Source organism: Entelurus aequoreus, linkage group LG23 (assembly GCF_033978785.1).
Source record: "Entelurus aequoreus isolate RoL-2023_Sb linkage group LG23, RoL_Eaeq_v1.1, whole genome shotgun sequence".
Lineage (NCBI taxonomy): Eukaryota > Metazoa > Chordata > Actinopteri > Syngnathiformes > Syngnathidae > Entelurus > Entelurus aequoreus.
In genome coordinates this window covers 36958312-36975563 of record NC_084753.1, presented here as the reverse complement: position 1 = coordinate 36975563, position 17252 = coordinate 36958312, and the positions used below count along the sequence as shown (strand labels likewise).

The 17252-nt window shown below is 35.3% G+C and overlaps 1 protein-coding gene across 2 annotated transcripts; it reads left to right on the top strand.

The window, feature by feature from the left end:
* The first annotated feature begins 2492 nt into the window (after nt 1-2492).
* Nucleotides 2493-15961, top strand: LOC133641149 (zinc finger protein OZF-like). 2 transcript variants are annotated; one of them, XM_062035041.1, is made up of 3 exons: nt 2493-2952; nt 10085-10267; nt 14047-15961. In XM_062035041.1, the coding sequence occupies exons 1-3, from the start codon at nt 2850-2852 to the stop codon at nt 15438-15440; spliced, it is 1680 nt and encodes a 559-aa protein (XP_061891025.1). In that variant the 5' UTR covers nt 2493-2849; the 3' UTR covers nt 15441-15961. The 2 variants fall into 2 exon arrangements, with proteins under 2 accessions (XP_061891025.1, XP_061891026.1); XM_062035042.1 differs by lacking the exon at nt 10085-10267.
* The last annotated feature ends 1291 nt before the right edge of the window (nt 15962-17252 follow it).

Below are 17252 nucleotides of genomic sequence, written 5' to 3'. Positions count from 1 at the left end.
AAGTAGATGCGGGAAATATCGCTCAAAAGAAGACATGAAACTGCAATAGGAAAATACCAAAAAAAGAGGAAAAAGCCACCAAAATAGGAGCGCAAGACAAGAACTAAAACACTACACACAGGAAAACAGCAAAAAAGTCAGAGTAAGTCAGGGCGTGATGTGACAGGTGGTGACAGTACACCTACTTCGAGACAAGAGCTATTGATGCATGCTTGGTTATGGTTTAAAGCAGACCTGGGCAAATTAAGGCCTGGGGGCCACACATGCGGCCTGTTGAGCTTTTCAATCTGGCCCGCCGGACATTCCCAAATATTTTTTTTAGATCTTTAAGATGGAAAGTGTAGCTGCCATTATGATGTGCAGTGATGTTTTCAAATGACCGTAAGTCTTGAACTATACAAAGTAGGGATGTCCGATAATGGCTTTTTGCAGATATCCGATATTCCGATATTGTCCAACTCTTTAATTACCGATACTGATATCAACCGATACCGATATCAACCGATATATGCAGTCTTGGAATTAACACATTATTATGCCTAATTTGGACAACCATGTATGGTGAAGATAAGGTACTTTTGAAAAAAAACAATAAAATAAGATAACTAAATTAAAAACGTTTTCTTGAATAAAAAAGAAAGTAAAACAATATAAAAACAGTTACCGTATTTCCTTGAATTGCCGCCGGGAATATAGTATTCGCCTGCCTAGAATTACAGTCGGGTCAAACTCGTTTCGCAAAATAATTAGCGCATGCTTGGCACTTCCGCCGGGTCGAATATGAGTCATTAAATGACTTCCGCCTCCTGGTGGTAGAGGGCGCTAGTGATCCTTCTTGCGACTGCTGGTACTGCAGAAGACCGGTGCTGCAGAAGAAGACAACACGCAGCAAGAGTGAGCAGCCATTGTTTGCTTTCACTTTTACCATGGAGGATTACATATCTAAAATAAAACAGTTTTCTAAACTGGACTTTCAATCGAAGCAGGAGGTAATACTTAAAGGAAGATTTCCATCGAGACAGAGAGACTTTTAAAACTGAAGAAAGATAAGGAAGACTTCTATAGGAGCTGTGCATGGACTCATTTATACCTAAAGGTAAGACCATTATAACGGTTTTTTTTATTAAATATGATTTTCATAAGGTAAGCGCCAGAGTGAGAAGAGGTTTTAAAATAATTAGTGCATGCTTGCCAATCCCGCATGCTTTTGGTAAACGCAGGAGTGAGAAGAGGTTTTAAATTAATTAGCGCCCCGGCGGCTATTCAAGGAAATACGGTACATAGAAACTAGTAATTAATGAAAATGAGTAAAATAAACTGTTAAAGGTTAGTACTATTAGTGGACCAGCAGCACGCACAATCATGTGTGCTTACGGACTGTATCCCTTGCAGACTGTATTGATACATATTGATATATAATGTAGGAACCAGAATATTGATAACAGAAAGAAATGGGGGGAGGGAGGTTTTTTGGGTTGGTGCACTAATTGTAAGTGCATCTTGTGTTTTTTATGTTGATTTGAAAAAAAACAACAACAACAACAACAACAAAAAAACGATACAGATAATAAAAAAAACGATACCGATAATTTTCGATATTACATTTTAACGCATTTATCGGCCGATAATATCGGCAGGCCGATATTATCGGACATCCCTAATACAAAGTGTTTCAATGGTTGGAAACTGCGCTTTTGCATGATATACTAGTTACTTTGGTAATCTAATTAGTTACTATGGTAATCTAATGAGTTACTATGTCACAGCAGCTCAGACGAGGCACCAAGCAGTGTGGGTGGGGAGAGTTTCCACAGAGTGTTTCCAGGGTGACCAGCCTGAATTGCGGGTGTCAGGGACAGACACGGAAGGAGATTTTTACAACAACATTCTAAAGCTTAGTGATATATCAGATGTATCAGATTGTAGGTGGGGTTTTTTTTACCCTTCGCGTTCATATTTCGCTGTTTGTTACATTTTGGTTGTGTTTCGCTTGATTGTAAAAGGGGGTGTGACGTTCATATGTTGTCAATATTCAGTGTTCGTTTAAAGTTAATATTGTAAATCCCACATTCTTTATTTTCATGTACATTCTGGGGGTCTCATTCAGTACAAAAAAAATAAAAATTCCATTCCGTTTTTTCAGGTGGTCTGTCATAATGTTTTTAGCATTCAATCAGACATTATTGTGAGGTTTTGTATTAGTGTTCCTACGAATAGATATACCGCCCCCCAGACACATTTTGTTATGTAAATTCGGCCCCTTGAGGCAAAATAATTGCCCAGGCCTGGTTTAAAGTCATATCCAACAATTGCGACAACGACTTTTTACTGTCAACTGAGTTTCGTTTTTAATGACTTCTTCTGGTGGTGTGTCTCCGGATTTTTTCAACGCAAAAAATGTGCTTTGGGCTCAAAAAAGGTTGAAAAACACCTCGGTCCACACTCCATATCAGTAGATGGCGGTAATGCACACTACAAGGTTGCTTGCCAACCACCATAAAACCAAAGAAGAAGAAGGAGAAGCAAAAGATCCTGGCACGAGATGGAGGTGAAGACCGGCTTAAGATGGCGGCCCTACGGCTCTTCATCGCCAATAGCGGTCAATGCGGCATCAATATATAAGATATCTATGTACATGTACCATTATATGTTGTTTAATACAGTAGACGTCGGTAATGTTTGTTTGGGTCCGGATACATTCGTCGAAGCACACGTTGCTGCTTCTCGTGCTAGCTTAGCTTGCTAGTTAGCTTAGCGTGTTAGCCGCTAACAAAGAGAGGCGGAAGTGATCAAAACACATCGCTAAGCAGAGATCAAGTGTGAGTGTAAAGTGTTGTGATTGTGTGAAAATGTGCGAAAGAACGATAGCAGAGTACGAGGAGGAACTTTGTCCAACAAAAGAGGAGAAGGAGCGACAACATCAGAAACATCAAGTTGTGTTACACAGAATAGGTTTGTTTACTTCTTACTCTCACATGATAACTAACGTCATATTTCATTAATACCACTATTCTTAAATAGATTGGAAGATTAATTGTCATGTGAGGATGATGCACTGCTCTGTTATAATGCTTTATAATAGACTATTTATATTATTCAATGCTGTATAATAGACTGTATTTGTATTATTCACATCTGAATAATGCTGTGTAATAGACTGTATTTATATTATTCACATGTGAATAATGCTGTATAATAGACTGTATTCATATTTTTCACATGTGAATAATGCTGTATAATAGACTGTATTCATATTTTTCACATGTGAATAATACTGTATAATAGACTGTATTTATATTATTCAATGATGTATAATAGACCATATTTGTATTATTCACATGTGAATAATGCTGTATAATAGACTGTATTTATATTATTCACATGTGAATAATGCTGTATAATAGACTGTATTTATATTATTCAATGATGTATAATAGACCGTATTTGTATTATTCACATGTGAATAATGCTGTATAATAGACTGTATTCATATTTTTCACATGTGAATAATGCTGTATAATAGACTGTATTTATATTATTCACATGTGAATAATGCTGTGTAATAGACTGTATTTATATTATTCACACGTGAATAATGCTGTATAATAGACTGTATTTATGTTATTCACATGTGAATAATCCTGTATAATAGACTGTATTTATATTATTCACATGTGTATAATGCTGTATAATAGACTGTATTTATTTTATTCACATGTGAATAATGCTGTATAATAGACTGTATTTATATTATTCACATGTGAATAATGCTGTATAATAGACTGTATTTATATTATTCACATGTGTATAATGCTGTATAATAGACTATTTATATTATTCAATGCTGTATAATGGACTGTATTTATATTATTCACATGTGTATAATGCTGTATAATAGACTATTTATATTATTCAATGCTGTATAATAGACTATTTATATTATTCACATGTGAATAATGCTGTATAATAGACTGTATTTGTATTATTCTCATGTGAATAATGCTGTATAATAGACTGTATTCATATTTTTCACATGTGAATAATGCTGTATAATAGACTGTATTTATATTATTCAAATGTGAATAATTCTGTATAATAGACTGTATTTATATTATTCAATGCTGTATAATAGACAGTATTTGTATTATTCACATGTGAATAACGCTGTATAATAGACTGTATTTATATTATTCACATGTGAATAATGCTGTATAATAGACTGTATTTATATTATTCACATGTGTATAATGCTGTATAATAGACTGTATTTATGTTATTCACATGTGTATAATGCTGTATAATAGACTATTTATATTATTCAATGCTGTATAATAGACTGTATTTATATTATTCACATGTGAATAATGCTGTATAATAGACTGTATTTATATTATTCACCTGTGTATAATGCTGTATAACAGACTATTTATATTATTCAATGCTGTATAATAGACTATTTATATTATTCACATTTGAATAATGCTGTATAATAGACTGTATTTGTATTATGCTCATGTGAATAATGCTGTATAATAGACTGTATTCATATTTTTCACATGTGAATAATGCTGTATAATAGACTGTATTCATATTTTTCACATGTGAATAATGCTGTATAATAGACTGTATTTATATTATTCAAATGTGAATAATGCTGTATAATAGACTGTATTTATATTATTCAATGCTGTATAATAGACAGTATTTGTATTATTCACATGTGAATAACGCTGTATAATAGACTGTATTTATATTATTCACATGTGAATAATGCTGTATAATAGACTGTATTTATGTTATTCACATGTGAATAATGCTGTATAATAGACTGTATTTATGTTATTCACATGTGGATAATGCTGTATAATAGACTGTACTTATATTATTCATATGTGAATAATGCTGTATAATAGACTGTATTTATATTATTCACATGTGTATAATGCTGTATAATAGACTATTTATATTATTCAATGCTGTATAATAGACTGTATTTATATTATTCACATGTGAATAATGCTGTATAATAGACTGTATTTATATTATTCACATGTGTATAATGCTGTATAACAGACTATTTATATTATTCAATGCTGTATAATAGACTATTTATATTATTCACATGTGAATAATGCTGTATAATAGACTGTATTTGTATTATTCTCATGTGAATAATGCTGTATAATAGACTGTATTCATATTTTTCAAATGTGAATAATGCTGTATAATAGACTGTATTTATATTATTCAATGCTGTATAATAGACAGTATTTGTATTATTCACATGTGAATAACGCTGTATAATAGACTGTATTTATATTATTCACATGTGAATAATGCTGTATAATAGACTGTATTTATGTTATTCACATGTGAATAATGCTGTATAATAGACTGTATTTATATTATTCACATGTGAATAATGCTGTATAATAGACTGTATTTATGTTATTCACATGTGAATAATGCTGTATAATAGACTGTATTTACGTTATTCACATGTGAATAATGCTGTATAATAGACTGTATTTATATTATTCACATGTGTATAATGCTGTATAATAGACTGTATTTATTTTATTCCCATGTGAATAATGCTGTATAATAGACTGTATTTATATTATTCACATGTGAATAATGCTGTATAATAGACTGTATTTATATTATTCACATGTGTATAATGCTGTATAATAGACTATTTATATTATTCAATGCTGTATAATAGACTGTATTTATATTATTCACATGTGTATAATGCTGTATAATAGACTATTTATATTATTCAATGCTGTATAATAGACTATTTATATTATTCACATGTGAATAATGCTGTATAATAGACTGTATTTGTATTATTCTCATGTGAATAATGCTGTATAATAGACTGTATTCATATTTTTCACATGTGAATAATGCTGTATAATAGACTGTATTTATATTATTCAAATGTGAATAATGCTGTATGATAGACTGTATTTATATTATTCAATGCTGTATAATAGACAGTATTTGTATTATTCACATGTGAATAACGCTGTATAATAGACTGTATTTATATTATTCACATGTGAATAATGCTGTATAATAGACTGTATTTATGTTATTCACATGTGAATAATGCTGTATAATAGACTGTATTTATGTTATTCACATGTGAATAATGCTGTATAATAGACTGTATTTATATTATTCACATGTGAATAATGCTGTATAATAGAATGTCTTTATATTATTCACATGTGAATAATGCTGTATAATAGACTGTACTTATATTATTCATATGTGAATAATGCTGTGTAATAGACTGTATTTATATTATTCACATGTAAAAACTTAAAAATGTGTTTGTTTATTGTGAGCGAACTGTGGTGCTGAATTTCCCCCAGGCATCAATAAAGTACTTTCTATTCTGTCACGGGGGGTCGCTGGAGCCTATCTCAGCTGCATTTGGGCGGAAGGCGGGGTACACCCTGGACAAGTCGCCGCCTCATCGCAGGGCCAACACAGATAGACAGACAACATTCACACTCACATGTTTACACAAAACTCACACAATCCCCAAATATATATTACATTGTAAGCATTATTAAATTCATAGTTTTATGGCTAATTTTACCTCCTGATTTTGACCTACGTGCATCAATAAGAAAGTAAATATGTAATGTCAATCATCTTTCAATAAACAAAGTAGCCAACACTTGATTTATGAAAAGAACATAAAGGTGACTGACTTTCCTTCAGCGTGTCGTAGATGGTCTCCAAGTGAATGGGAGTTGTGCTCTAAAGAGGAATAGTTGATGGAGATACCCCATAAAAACACCACATAGTAAAACATGTTTTGGGAAGCGTTCCTTTTGGCCCAGCCAACAAAATGACCGTAACGAAAAGTCTTTTACATGATGACAAAAACATGGTATGGATGCGTTTAAGTAGTTTTGGAATACGAATATTTTTTTATTTCCATTATATTTAAAGTACCAAAATGCTTAAGTGTGTTTCATTCATTAAACCATATCTAGTTGCATTTAAAATGCAGTGTTTCCCATAAACTGCCAAGATACCTGTGGCGGTGGGGGCGTGGCTATGGGCGTGGTCACCATGACATCATCGATCAATTTGCATAATTTACTACAATTATATGATTTTCTCTAAAAAGGCTAAAAAAATGTATACTTACTAATTAATAATAACAGTTTTGTTTTAAACGTCCATCCATCCATCCATTTTACAATATAATTACAACACTTTATGTACATATTTATATACAGATTCGAACAATAAGTTATTCACTGAAATTATTTTTAAGTGTGGTTCTTACAAAAAATATATCTTATAAAAATATAAAAGCTAAAATGTCTCTTAAAGCTCTGCCCCTTTAATTAGTGCATACTAAATAATTTAACTTTAGCCTACTACTACAACCATATTATTTACCAGCAACATAAAGTGAAACAGAGGCAGAGGTGTCCTGCCACAGTCCGTAACAAATAAACAGAAAACAGTAGTGGTGGTAGATAGACACAAAGATTAATCAAACATCTGATCCACTGAACAAAGAGCTCCAAAAATCTTTATCCTACACTTCTCTTTTGTAAAGTAAATCTGAACAGCCGATATGGGAATCTACATGATTTGCCTGAGAAGCTGGACAGGACAAAAAAAATAAAAATAATTTAAATAATTTTTTATTTTTTTTGTGGCAGCCTTAATTCTTTCGTGGCGGGCCGCCACAAATACATGAATGTGTGGGAAACACTGAAATGTGTATAGTATGTGAAAATATTGTCTAATTGTCACAAAATGCCACAATTTCAGACAGCTATTTTGAATATTCCGCTCCAAATGTCTCCCATAATATCCGTAGATTGACGTCACTGGAGGAATGCTTTTGCACTCTGACCATATTATTAGATCAGTCATACTAGAAATATGCGAGATATGCTGTTTATCATTCACAATCCCTATATAAGACAAAAATACATATGTTTTTCTTATTTTGCATTCCAAGTGGTATATAGATTAATACTAGGGATGTCCGATAATGGCTTTTTGCCGATATCCGATATTCCGATATTGTCCAACTCTTTAATTACCGATACCGATATCAACCGATATATACAGTCGTGGAATTAACACATTATTATGTCTAATTTGGACAACCAGGTATGGTGAAGATAAGGTACTTTAAAAAAAAATATATAAAATAAGATAAATAAATTAAAAACATTTTCTTGAATAAAAAAGAAAGTAAAACAATATAAAAACAGTTACATAGAAACTGGTAATTAATGAAAATGAGTAACATTAACTGTTAAAGGTTAGTACTATTAGTGGACCAGCAGCACGCACAATCATGTGTGCTTACGGACTGTATCCCTTGCAGACTGTATTGATATATAATGTAGGAACCAGAATATTAATAACAGAAAGAAACAACCCTTTTGTGTGAATGAGGAGGGAGGTTTTTTGGGTTGGTGCATTAATTGTACCGGTAAGTGTATCTTGTGTTTTTTATGTTGATTTAATTAAAAAAAAAAAAAAAAACGATACCGATAATTAAAAAAACGATACCGATAATTTCCGATATTACATTTTAACGCATTTATCGGCCGATATTATCGGACATCCCTAATTAATACATTAAAAAGTCTGCTAACTATGGAGTCTATAGGGGCTTTCTAGTCCGCCCCAAAAAACCTCTAAATAATCATGCAAAACCCGCCAACAATACACTTTATACATATCGGGACATCATTATTAACCAAAAATTTGCATTGTTTTAACGCAGACAAACTATTTTTTTAGTGGTGCACTGATAACACACAGCTAAGTAGCCCTCTGCGGCTTTACTGTGAGCCAGCCGCTTTCTTGCTGCCACATCATCGCGTCTCAGCTCCTCAAAATGATTCTACTTTATAAACCATGTCTCTCATCTGGTTAATAGGAGGATTTAGCCATAAATCTAGAAGTTGTTCAATCAATTTATACCCGTAAATGTAGACAAAGACACACAACCGATGCCAGCGTTTTAATGGACCACAACGGAAACAAGCCTTTTGGCTTTTTGTGCCATCCATTTGCCTTTTTAAAGCATTACATGGATTCAATTCTTTAAGATGTCAATAAACCCCTCAATCAATCAATCAAAAGTGTCTGCAGGCAGCATCTTTTCTTTTTACCCTTCGTGTGACTTATGATCAATTCTTCATCTAAACGGGAAGATATGAACATTTTATCATTCGCCATCAAAATAAGAGCAGACATTGTACAGTTAGCGAGCGTTTTCTCATGTTTGTATTTTTAGTTTGTCAATTAGCAATGCCGCTACATGATGCTCAGTGGTTCACTAAAGCTGGATCTGATTAGCACAGCTTCTACAACTTGTAGATCATCCTCCTTGGTATTCAGGATCAAAATTATAATTTTCTGGATCATAATTTTCCCCAAAGTAATCGTTGGCTCTCACAGAGTCTGCAAGATTTGCGTTGTCGTTGATGGGGAAGGGATCTGCGGTTCCTATTTCTACGACACGAACCAGGTGACTGTCTCGCTCATTATCTCTCAACATGGCTCGGTAATCTCCGTGACTTTGATACTACTTTGATCAAATCTATTTACTCGCAACGTGATTATTTATTATATATACGATTATTCAGATATATATGGTAATAGCCTCAATTGAGAGGCAACTTGTATTTCTATTATATTGGTACATTAAATTATGGATAGGACTATGTCATTACAAGTTAGAAGTGTAATAGGCCGACATTTATACAGAAAAAAAATGGTTATACACTTTACACCAGTGAGTGTAAAGTTAGGAATGCCTCAATCAATAGACTTTTCAAATTGTCTCCCCTGCCCCCCCCTTAAATTTTCAAACCTACTTTTTTTACTCACTGTACTATTATTAAGGTAATTTCAGTGGCTGGGACAAAAATAAGTCTTTCCCGTGTTTCGATTGGTTGTTTAGGTACACACTTTTAACACAACACACAAAAGAACATAAACAATTGCATTGTGTTAACAGTGTCAGTCAAAACTATTTCTATTGTTTATGAATATTTACTTATTCACCCAACAGACATCCAGCAGCCCCCCCACATTAAAGAGGAAGAGGAGGAAGTGTGGATCACACAGGGGGGAGAGTTTCTTCCAGGGCAGGAGGAGGCTGATCTCCCCAAGTTTCCACTGACTGTTGTCTCTGTGAAGACTGAAGAGCATGAAGACAAACCACCTGAGTCCTCACAGCTTCATCACAGTCCAAGTAAGCACAACATCCACATATCATTTTATTCTCAGGGCATTCAGTCCATCACAACTGGACTGTTCACTTTGTCTTAGAAGACGTTTGGCCTCTCATCCAAGTAGTCTTCATCAGTTCATGCTCATAGACTTCAAGTCTTACATCTAACATTTGAACTTAAGGCCTTAGAATGTCTTAAATTATATCAAAATAGTGTAAGAAAAAGAACAATATTTTATATGTCCTTGAAATGTGTCAAAAATTCTATTTCCAATACTTTTATTTAAAATAAATGCCTAACCTGCCGTATTTTCTGGACCATAGGACGCACCGGATTATAAGGCGCACTGCCGATGAATGGTCTATTATAGGGCACCGGATTATAGGGCACATTAAAGGAGTCATATTATTTATTATTGTTTTCTAAATGCAAAAGACTTCCTTGTGGTCTACATCAGTGTTTTTCCACCACTGTGCCGTGGCACATTAGTGTGTCGTGAGATACAGTCTGGTGTGCCGTGGGAGATTATCTAATTTCATCTATTTGGGTTAAAAAATATTTTTTGCAAACCAGTAATTATAGTCTGCAAATGATGTGTTGTTGTTGAGTGTCGGTGCTGTCTAGAGGTCGGCAGAGTAACCGTGTAATACTCTTCCTTATCAGTAGGTGGCAGCCGGTAGCTGATTGCTTTGTAGATGTCGGAAACAGTGGGAGGCAGCGTGCAGGTAAAAAGGTGTCTAATGCTTAAACCAAAAATAAACAAAAGGTACTGAAGCTTAGGGAAGGCTATGCAGAACGAAACTAAAACTGAACTGGCTACAAAGTAAACAAAAACAGAATGCTGGACGACAGCAAAGACTTACTGTGGAGCAAAGACGACGTCCACAATGTACATCCGAACATGACATGACAATCGACAATGTCCCCACAAAGAAGGATAAAAACAACTGAAATATTTTTGATTGCTAAAACAAAGTAGATGCGGGAAATATCGCTCAAAGGAGGACATGAAACTGCTACTACAGGAAAATACCAAAAAAACAGGAAAAGCCACCAAAATAGGAGTGCAAGACAAGAAGTAAAACACTGCACACAGGAAAACGGGTCTGGGTTATACTTGTACGCGTCTGCTATCCATCTCTGTCCTCCTGGCTGTGTTGCTGTAGTCCGCCGCTAATACACCGATCCCACCTACAACTTTCTTCTTTGCAGTCTCCATTGTTCATTAAACAAATTGCAAAAGATTCACCAACACAGATGTCCAGAATACTGTGGAATTTTGAAATGAAAACAGAGCTTTTTTGTATTGTATTCAATGGGGTACCAATACTTCCGTATCAACCGTTTACGTCACGCGCATACGTCATCATATCTAGACGTTTTCAACCGGAAGTGTGGCGGGAAATTTAAAATTGCACTTTATAAGTTAACCCGGCCGTATTGGCATGTGTTGCAATGTTAAGATTTCATCATTGATATATAAACTATCAGACTGCGTGGTCGGTAGTAGTGGCTTTCAGTAGGCCTTTAAATTCTAATTCAAATGCATTCCTTCCACATCTTTAGTGTATAGTACCGATAAAATCTTAGTGATGTACATAACTACCGCAATTCTCGCCTCTATTGTGACAAATGAGCTACGTTTCTTACAAGGAGGATATGTTAATGTTAACTGCTAACCAGAAGCTAGGGCTCTTGAATGTAAACAAATGTGGGCGGACCGATATAAATAACAATAAGTATCAGTATATTGTCTATTTTACAGTAGTAAATCAATATTATTTTTATCATCAAAAATCTTCTGTCCTTTTTGTTTATAAACTCAGGAAAAAGGTCAATGGACACAGGAGGACTTTAAGAGCAAAAAGCTAAGGATTTGGCCGTTATTGGTAGGAAATCATTTAGATATTAAATTGATATTGTTACACTGCCATCCTCTGTTTTTGTCTGACTATAACTGTGATCAAAAATGTAATCATTCAATGATTTTGAAAAAATGAAGTATCAAGATCAGCAGTAGTAAGACCGATACTGCTCCTGTAAATACTTTGTATTGGAGCCATACCCACATTTTTAGTATCACCCACAAGTAATGTCAAGTATCAAATAGAAGACTAGATAGAACCATAAATTAGCAAGTAGATTAAAGGCCTACTGAAAGCCACTACTACCGACCACGCAGTCTGATAGTTTATACATCAATGATGAAATCTTAACATTGCAACACATGCCAATACGGCCGGGTTAACTTATAAAGTGCAATTTTAAATTTACCGCCACACTTCCGGTTAAAAACGTTTTATTATGCTGACGTATGCGTGTGACGTCACGAGGACAAGGGAAGTATTCGGAGCCCGGAGAATCCTATACAAAAAGCTCTGTTTTCATTTCATAATTCCACAGTATTCTGGACATCTGTGTTGGTGAATCTTTTGCAATTTGTTTAATGAACAATGGAGGCTGCAAAGAAGAACGTTGTAGGTGGGATCGGTGTATTAGCGGCTGGCTGTAGCAACACAACAAGGACTACTTACTTAGCAGACGCCTAGCCGATGCTAGCTGCCAAACCCACGGATGAAGTCCTTCGTCGCGCCGTCGATCGCTGGAATGCAGGGGAGCACGGGTGTTGATGGGCAGATGAGGGCTGGCTGGCGTAGGTGGAGCGCTAATGTTTTTATCATAGCTTTGTGAGGTCCGGTTGCTAAGTTGCTAAATTAGCCTTAGCGTCGTTAGCAACAGCATTGTTAAGCTTTACCAGGCTGAGAATTATTAACCGTGTAGTTACATGTACATGGTTTAATAGTATTGTTGATCTTCTGTCTATCCTTCCAGTCAGGGATTTATGTATTTTGTTTCTATCTGCATTTGAGAACGATGCTATCACGTTAGCTCAGTAGCTAAGTGTGTCACCGATGTATTGTCGTGGAGATAAAAGTCACTTTAAATGTCCATTTCGCATGCTCGACTCTCATTTTCAAGAGGATATAGTATCCGAGGTGGTTTAAAATACAAATCCGTGATCCACAATAGAAAAAGGAGAGAGTGTGGAATCCAAATGAGCCACCTTGTACCTAAGTTACGGTCAGAGCGAAAAAAGATACGTCCTGCACTGCCTCTAGTTCTTCACTCTAACGTATCCTCATCCACGAATCTTTCATCCTCGCTCAAATTAATGGGGTAATCGTCGCTTTGTCGCTCCAAATCTCTCTCGCTCCATTGTAAACAAAGGAAAATTGGGAGGAATATTACCTCCTGTGACGTCACGCTACTTCCGGAACAGGCAAGGCTTTTTTTTTATCAGCGAGCAAAAGTTGCGAACTTTATCGTCGATTTTCTCTACTAAATCCTTTCAGCAAAAATATGGCAATATCGCGAAATGATAATGTATGACACATAGAATGGATCTGCTATTCCCGTTTAAATAAAAAAAAAATCATTTCAGTAGGCCTTTAATAATAGTTTTGAAAAAAATAATACTAGAAATTAGATAATATGCTACTGCATAGTTCAGCAACTAAATTAGGAGCTTTTTTAGCCAGTTTTAAAATGGTTCTATTAAATAATGTTTCGCAAAATAGATTGGAGGCCATGTCTAGTAAAAAGTCAACCCGCTCCGGCTTGTTTTTCTTTTACTGTGAATAATGTTGTAAAGAGCAGCGTATTTGTCCGCGACGGCGATATCAAGACAGTTCATACAATGACTTGGTTTTCTTAAGTGCATGTAAACATACTGAATGCTTTGCGTGAACGAGCAGAGCTGGATGTTTCTAAAACGTGTTTGTCTTGTTGTGTCCTGCAGACGTCTGTGAAGAACCTCTTCTCCCTGAGCAACAGAAGTGGAGCTTCAGGACGGTGAAGGAGGAGCCACAGCCCTCCCACATTAATGAGGAAGACGAGGCGCCACAGACCCTGCACATTAAGAAGGGAGAGGACCCACTGACCCCTCACATTAAAGAGGAAGATGAGGAACCCAGCATCAGTCAGAAGGGAGAGCATCTTGAGTTCCCAGTGACTGGTGTCCCTGTGAAGAGTGAAGATGATGAGGTCAAAGGTGAAAGTGAGGAGAAGAGAGAGGCGGAGCCTCCAAGCAGCAGCTCAACTCAACACATGACAACAGAAGCTGATGGAGACCACTGTGGAGGATCACAAGCAGACAAGCTCTTAGCTCCACTATCAGATAGTGAGGACACAACGTCACACTCTCCTGACACTGATGATGAAGACTCTAAAGATGATAAGACATGTCACACTGACAACACACGCCTGACGTGTCCTCACTGTGACAAAACTTTTAAATACCGTTGTCGTCTGAAAGTACACATGAGAATACACACTGGAGAAAAACCATTTAGTTGCTCAGAATGTGGTACACATTTTACTCAATGGCCACACTTAAAAAGACACATGAAAATACACACTGTTGATAAACCTCTTTCGTGTTCAATCTGTGCTAAAGGGTTTGTACAAAGTTTTGATTTAAAAGCACACATGAGAACACACACTGGAGTAAAAAAATTTTCCTGTTCAATCTGCGGTAAATGTTATAGTCAAAGTCAACATTTGAAAATGCACATGATAAAGCACACTGGTGATAAACCTTTTTCGTGTTCAATCTGCGCTAAAGGTTGTGTACAAATTGGTGAGTTGAAAACACACATGAGAACACACACTGGAGACAAACCATTCATTTGCTCAATTTGTAGTAAAGGTTTCTCCATAAAGGCAAATTTGATTAGACACACAAGAATACACACTGGTGAAAAACCTTTTATATGTTCAGTATGTGGTAAAGGTTTTATTCAAAGTCCCAGTTTGAAAGCACACATGAGAATACACACTGGAGAAAAAATATTTTCATGTCCAGCATGTCGTAAAGGTTTTACACACGCTTGTGAGTTGCAAGTACACATGAGAGGACACACTGAAGACAAACCATTCATGTGTTCAATTTGTAGTAAAAGATTCGCCCAGAAGGCACACATGATAAGGCACTCAAAAACACATTCTGGTGAAAAACCTTTTATGTGTTCAGTATGTGGTAAAGGTTTTACACAAAGTCACTGTGTTAATGTACACATGAGATTACACACAGGTGAGAAAGTGTGGAGTTGCAGTGTGTGTGGTGAAAGATTCTCTTATAAGTATCAGTGTAAGAAACACAAGTGTGCTGGTGAGAACAGCAGCAGCCAATGAAGATGCAGGATTTGAAATAAACTGTCAAAACTTTCACTTTGACTTTCTAACAACATCAGCACATATAACATGTGTGACATCATTGTTGTGTGTGTAACACAATCTTGTGAATATGCTTCTTAGATATTTTATAGTACTTGTATTTTAGTCAAGTAGGCTCCATCCATGAATACACATCCTTGTGCATATAAAACTACACAAACTGTTTTCTTTGAAAAGTTGTACACTGAAGCCACAGCTAATGCTGCTTACCTTTATATTCCTTTTTTTGTTCTGAGAAAAAAAAAATCGGCCTCTTGGAGTCATGTATCGTACTAATTGAAACCTCGATGTCGATTAATCGTGCATACAGTATCATTGTTGTGTGTGTAACACGATCTTGTCAGTAGGATTCTAACATTTATAGATGAGATATTATAGATTAGTGATTGTATTTCTGTCAAGTACATGTATTGATAATACAATATTGTGTACTTGTATTTCAAAATGAACAATTGTAATGAAAAGGTGAGAATAAACAGTACAAAAAACATTTTATGTGTATATATTCTTAATTCACTTTCATACATATTCATAATAGTGTTTTAATACGTTTTTTAAAGAATGAAGTGTTACATATTTTAATTTGTAATTGTAAATGATTGCATAGATTAATTCCTTTATATCAGTGGTCCCCTACCTTTTTGTAGCTGGGGACCGGTCAACGCTTGGAAATTTGTCCCATGGACCGGGGGGGTAGGGGGGAGGAGAGGGTGGATTTTTTTTTTCTTTTTTTCATTTTTTTTTTCATAAAGAAATACAATCATGTGTGCTTACGGACTGTATCCCTGCAGACTGTATTGATCTATATTGATATATAATGTATATATTGTGTTTTTTATGTTGATTTATTTATTATTTATCATTTATTAAATAAATTTTATTTTTTATTTTTTATTTCTTGCGCGGCCCGGTACCGGGCCGTGGTTGGGGACCACTGCTTTATATGATATACATATTTGTTTTACATGTGTTCTTACCTTTGCTTTTGAGTACACATAAATCCCTCTTAGTTCATATTTACTGGTTCACATCTGAAACATCTTCTGGACCACTTCTGGAAGCATATTATTATTTACTTTATACACCATTTGAGCAGTTGTCTTTTATACAAGATCATTTACGGTACTTTTAAAATGTGTGACTTTATGAATCATTTGTTGGGTCTCTATAATTATTTCTATTAATTATCTTTATTACTCTCTTTTGTAATATGAATCTTGCTTTATGACAGTTTTATATGTATGTCCCCAGACCTTTATGCATTATATAGATGAGAGAATATAGCAGAATTATTTGTGGAAGGTTATGGACGATGGTTTTGTTTTTAAAAATCTACATTTGCGAATTAAAAAAAAAATTCACATGACATTCATGTTTTTTTTTCCCGCTTTCTTAGAATCCCAAAAACTATCAACTTCAGAATAGGGAAAGCAATGTACATCATCCATCCATCCATTTTCTACCGCTTATTCCCTTCGGGGTTGCGGGGGGCGCTGGAGCCTATCTCAGCTACAATCGGGCGGAAGGCGGGGTACACCAGCTGAAGAATGCAGGGCCAAGAACCGAACCCTGTGGAACTCCGCACGTTACCTTAACACATACTTGCCAACCCTCCCGATTTTCCAGGGAGACTCACGAATTTCAGTGCCCCTCCCGAAAATCTCCCGGGGCAACCATTCTCCCGAAATTCTCCCGATTTCCACATGATATATGCAGCTTTTACACACACAGAAGTGAATGCCACGCACACTTGGTCAATAGCCATACAGG